At 32.5% G+C, this 4,739-nt stretch overlaps 1 protein-coding gene across 1 annotated transcript; it reads left to right on the top strand.

Moving 5' to 3' along the window:
- The first annotated feature begins 947 nt into the window (after positions 1 to 947).
- LOC111884890 (transcription factor bHLH30) lies at positions 948 to 4,287 on the top strand. The gene is made up of 2 exons (XM_023881187.3): positions 948 to 1,834; positions 3,550 to 4,287. The coding sequence occupies exons 1-2, from the start codon at positions 1,508 to 1,510 to the stop codon at positions 3,976 to 3,978; spliced, it is 756 nt and encodes a 251-aa protein (XP_023736955.1). The 5' UTR covers positions 948 to 1,507; the 3' UTR covers positions 3,979 to 4,287.
- The last annotated feature ends 452 nt before the right edge of the window (positions 4,288 to 4,739 follow it).

The raw sequence follows: 4,739 nt of genomic DNA on the forward strand, positions 1-4,739 counted from the left end.
ACTGTTGATACAGTTAGATGTCATATTGCTTACAAAAGTGAGGGCCTCTTTAAGAATTGTGTGCAAAGAATAAACATATTAAACTCTACTACTGATTATGTATGAGACTATCAAGTCACACACTAAAAGCCTTATACGATTCATAATAATAGTAAATGTTTATTTGATAAAATTTATTGTTTACCAACTTTAAAATACATAAAATGTTATTAATTAGAATAAAATATTTAATAATTAATATAAAGATTTTACTAATTCTATTTTTAGCTTTGGCGTTGTATCTTTTCACATATGTTACTAGGGTTGTAAAAGAATCGAGCGAACACGAATATGAGTTGTTCATATTCGTTTGTTTAAGTTAGTCGAACAAATGAACCAACGAGAACGGATAAACGAACAAGTTTTCTTGTTCATATTCGTTCGTTTAACAAATTATATTGTTGATGTTCGTTCGTTTATGTTCATGAACATGCTAAATGAATATAAACGAACGAACATAAATAAACAAAGATAAATAAACATAATTTGAACATATATAAACATATGATATAATAATGAATCAAATACGATTAAACATATATAAACATAAAATTAACTTATATAAATGAACAAAAAAAACATAAATAAACAATATAAATCAACGTTCATGAACATCATTAAATGAACGAGACCGTTGTTCATGTTCGTTCGTTTAACTAAATGAACGAAAATTTGTGTTTATATTCGTTCATTTATGAAATAAACGAACTTTCCGCCGAACGGTTCATGAACAGTTCGCTGAACATTGAGTTCATTTACGGCCCTATACGTTACCGTTTAAAATATCCGTTTCAACTACCAACTAGGTCGGGTTTTGACTTGCTATTGTTGTGCGTCGGCAACTGCTTAGGTGTATGTAGGACCATGTTCATTTGGCTTCTCCTGCATTATATAAGTCGAAGAAGGAAAAGAGCTGAATGCCTCACCTCCAACTTTCCTGAACAAATCTTTTCAAACCCATCTGTCCCCATTTGTCTCTTTCCGGCTTTCCCAAAAACACGGTCCTCCAACTCCCAGATTCTTCGATCCACCCTCCACTCTTACTAAATTCATCATCGATTTCTCCAACTGAAATTCAATTCAACACATCGAAATGCTCAGATTCAAGACCATCAAGAAGAAAATGTGGATGTTCTCTCAATAAAAACTTTTCTCTATAACCAAACCCTCTTGTCTTTTACTCTCTAATGGACGAAAATATGAACACACAATCATCTACATCTCTCTCGGTTGTTAAACTCATCAGATTTCCCCTTCGTATGGTTTCTTTCTGGTTTGCACCCACCATCCGTCCTCCTGGTCTCGACCCTTAGACGATCGTCATCTTTGTTGCCCTTAGTTTCTCTTTATTGCTCATAATCATAAATAACACACACACACACACACACGCACATAGTATACCATATTCGTGTCTCGCTCTATTGCAAAACAAAATATATACATATAGCTGTAAAGGGTATTTGCAAGAATGGATTTTTATAGTCCGAATCATATATTTTCCAACTTGGAATCCATTGTGGATGATAGATTCTTGGGGAACTTAAGTGGGTTCAATGGGGATTTTGAGAATGTTGATGGGTTGTTCTCTAAATCTTCTCAATCTTTGGTGTTGGATGAGGAAAAAGGAGAGCTTGTGAAAGCTCAGCCAAAAGTGATTGGAAAGAAAATAGGATTAATTTCTGAGGAGAAATCTTTGGCTGCTTTAAAGAGTCACAGTGATGCTGAGAGGAGGAGAAGGGAGAGGATTAATGCTCATCTTGACACCCTTCGAGGTCTTGTACCCTCCAATGATAAGGTTTTTGTCTATGCCCTTTCCTCCATTTTAGTTTTGATCATGAATTTGTGAATCTTTATGTGCAATTGGATGTTTCTCCCATAATTTATGTGCTTTTCGATTTGGTTTGCTTGTATATTGTTCCTCATTGTTCGAGCTACATGTCGATCTTTCATGGTCAAAGTAGGGTTTTTTTTTTTTTTTTTTCTAAATTTGGATGCAATGACTCTTTTTGCCACCAAGCTAAACGTGGGAAGCATTTCTATTTTTGGTAAGGGTTATTTCTACTTTTAGAAAAATAGATAATAGTTTTGTTATAAGCTAAAATGCATCCATTTTTAGAAATAGAAACTTTAAAGAATCTACCAAATTATTGCAATATCATCTTGATACAAAGGCAATTTTTACTAAATAGTGTTTTCAAAGTAGTATAATATTTTGGTGAAATGTATTTTTGTATATTTTTCAAATTACAATGCCCTAATAAGAAAGACCTTAGAACACAATGTTTATAGAAATAACTCAAAGTAGGATGCTATGATGCACAAAAAAAATTAAATTAAGTACGTTGCTATTTTATATCTCTTTGTTAGCTGAAACTTATCTATCGTTGTTAATGTTATTGTCATCATTTTAACTAGCTCTATTGCTTTACAATTGTGTCATTGTCACATCAGATTAAACTTTTAATGATGGCCAAAGTTATCTTTATATAAACGTAAGCAAGACTCTATGAAGTAGTTTGTAACGTTTTTCATATAAATATTTTGCGTCTTGTGAAAACTACAGTTTCATTTCATTTTTCGAAAGATTTCAAGTTAAAAGTATCCTTCTAAATAATAAACTGGTGTGGATTTGTGTCCATGGAGTTCCTCTCTTTGTCTTTATGATTTAAGTACCGTACTTAAGTAAATAATTATCTTTTTACTTGAACTCTACATCTAATCAAGAGGTTTAATTTTCGTAATAATATGAGAAATATTGTTCTTGAAAATTGGTTTTGATAACTAATATGGATTATTTATTACATGTCAGTTGTTATTGAAAAGGTGGCATTTTTCAGGCTATAATTAATATCTACACGTCAATGAAATAATGTTGTATATGTACAATTATTGTATTAAAATATATTTAGTCCACTTTCATTTACTATTTGATTATTGAACTTAGTTTGATATAAATATTATATTTCAAGGAGGCTCAGTAGTCAAAGAAGCAACGTATATAAGTTCTTCTCTTTTGGTAAATTAATATCTGTATTACTTCCACGTTTGCTATACCAAATACATGATATTAGGAATATTGCTCCATCCGTTCCCAAAGAAATGAGATACAAATTGACTTTGACTTTTAAAGTCAAATCTATTACTTTGTGAACTCAAAACTAATGGAACACTTCGCCACATGTTTGGTAAACTATATACATCTCGTTTATACTTATAAAACCATAAGCCCTAATTTGGCATTGATAAAAGACAAAATGGGATAGTTCCTCACTCTCGATCTCCCCTATGTGGCAAAAGACGAATATGCCCTCCCCATCTCATAATGAAAAACAGCCATAGAAAACTTTTCTTTGATCGTCATGTCCATAGTAACCAACACATACTAACAAATTATAAATTCATGAATTTTCTTATGTTCTATTTTGAGGTTAAATGTAGCCGGTTTGACTGAAAGTCAACGCATATGTTCGTGTAGAAACAAACAAACTAAGATTATGTTATTTTGAACAGATGGACAAAGCCACATTACTGGCGGAAGTTATCCACCAAGTAAAACAACTCAAAATAAATGCGACACATGCAAGTAAAGGTTTACTCATGCCAGAAGACACCGATGAACTCAAAGTTGAGAAACTCAACAATGGAGGTTTGGTTTTTCACACTTCTTTCTGTTGCAAGAAACGCCCTGAGCTCCTAGCTGATGTAAGACGATCTCTTTCTTCCCTCAAAGTCAAAATCGAGAGGGCAGAATTGTCAACTTTAGGTGACCATGTAAAAATGGTTTTCGATTTTACCAAAACCAGCAATGGCACCATGGATGAAGATATAATTAGTTCTATTCATGATGCTTTTACTTCTGTTATGGAGAAGGGATCAATCTCACCCGAATATTCCCCAAGAACAACACTACCAAACAAGAGGAGGAGGTACTCTCTTTGATGTTCTTACTCTTCTTGATTTTCCCATGTTGACTACAAAATCCCCTATTCTTAGTTTTCTCATGCTTTTTTCATGAGGAAATGAAATATGTATAAATTTTTGGAAGTTTCTGGTCTTAAAATACAATAAGTTTACATATCCAATGATCAAGAAAGTGTAGTACTTGATCATGTAATGGCCTTATGATGCTTTTTGTGTGCATCTTGTGTATGTAAATATATGGAAAGATGAATATTAAGATACTTATATTTAAGACAATGGTGTGTTGTATAATTTCTAAATAAAGTTGTAGTATATGGTTGCTATTAATGGATGGTATATTGGTATTCCAATTCTTGTTTGTTTCCTATGTGCCTGGTATCTATGCTAGATAAGGATATGGTGAGTTATGTATATTTATGACATGTTTGATATCGCAAGACAGAAGGACAACATGCTTTGTATTAAGTTTAGTGTTCATTGGACACTCAAAACTGTGAGGTATGGGCCCCTTCTCGATCTCTTTTCTATGCAAAACATGTGAATGCATTTCTCATCTTAATCATCGAAACTAGTGCTAAAAACTTGTCTAGTCAGTTCATGTCCATACAAATCTCTCAAAGATTGTCCTATTTACTCTTGTCTTTTGTAACAAATGCAACTTTAATATAAAATATTCTTACTTAAATATGCACAAACAAAAGAGAGCAAACATTTTCAGATTGTGGAAAGCCCATTTAAATTCTCTTACTTATGTTAACAGGGTATGCGACCTTTTCAAC

This window comes from Lactuca sativa, chromosome 4, assembly GCF_002870075.4.
Source record: "Lactuca sativa cultivar Salinas chromosome 4, Lsat_Salinas_v11, whole genome shotgun sequence".
Lineage (NCBI taxonomy): Eukaryota > Viridiplantae > Streptophyta > Magnoliopsida > Asterales > Asteraceae > Lactuca > Lactuca sativa.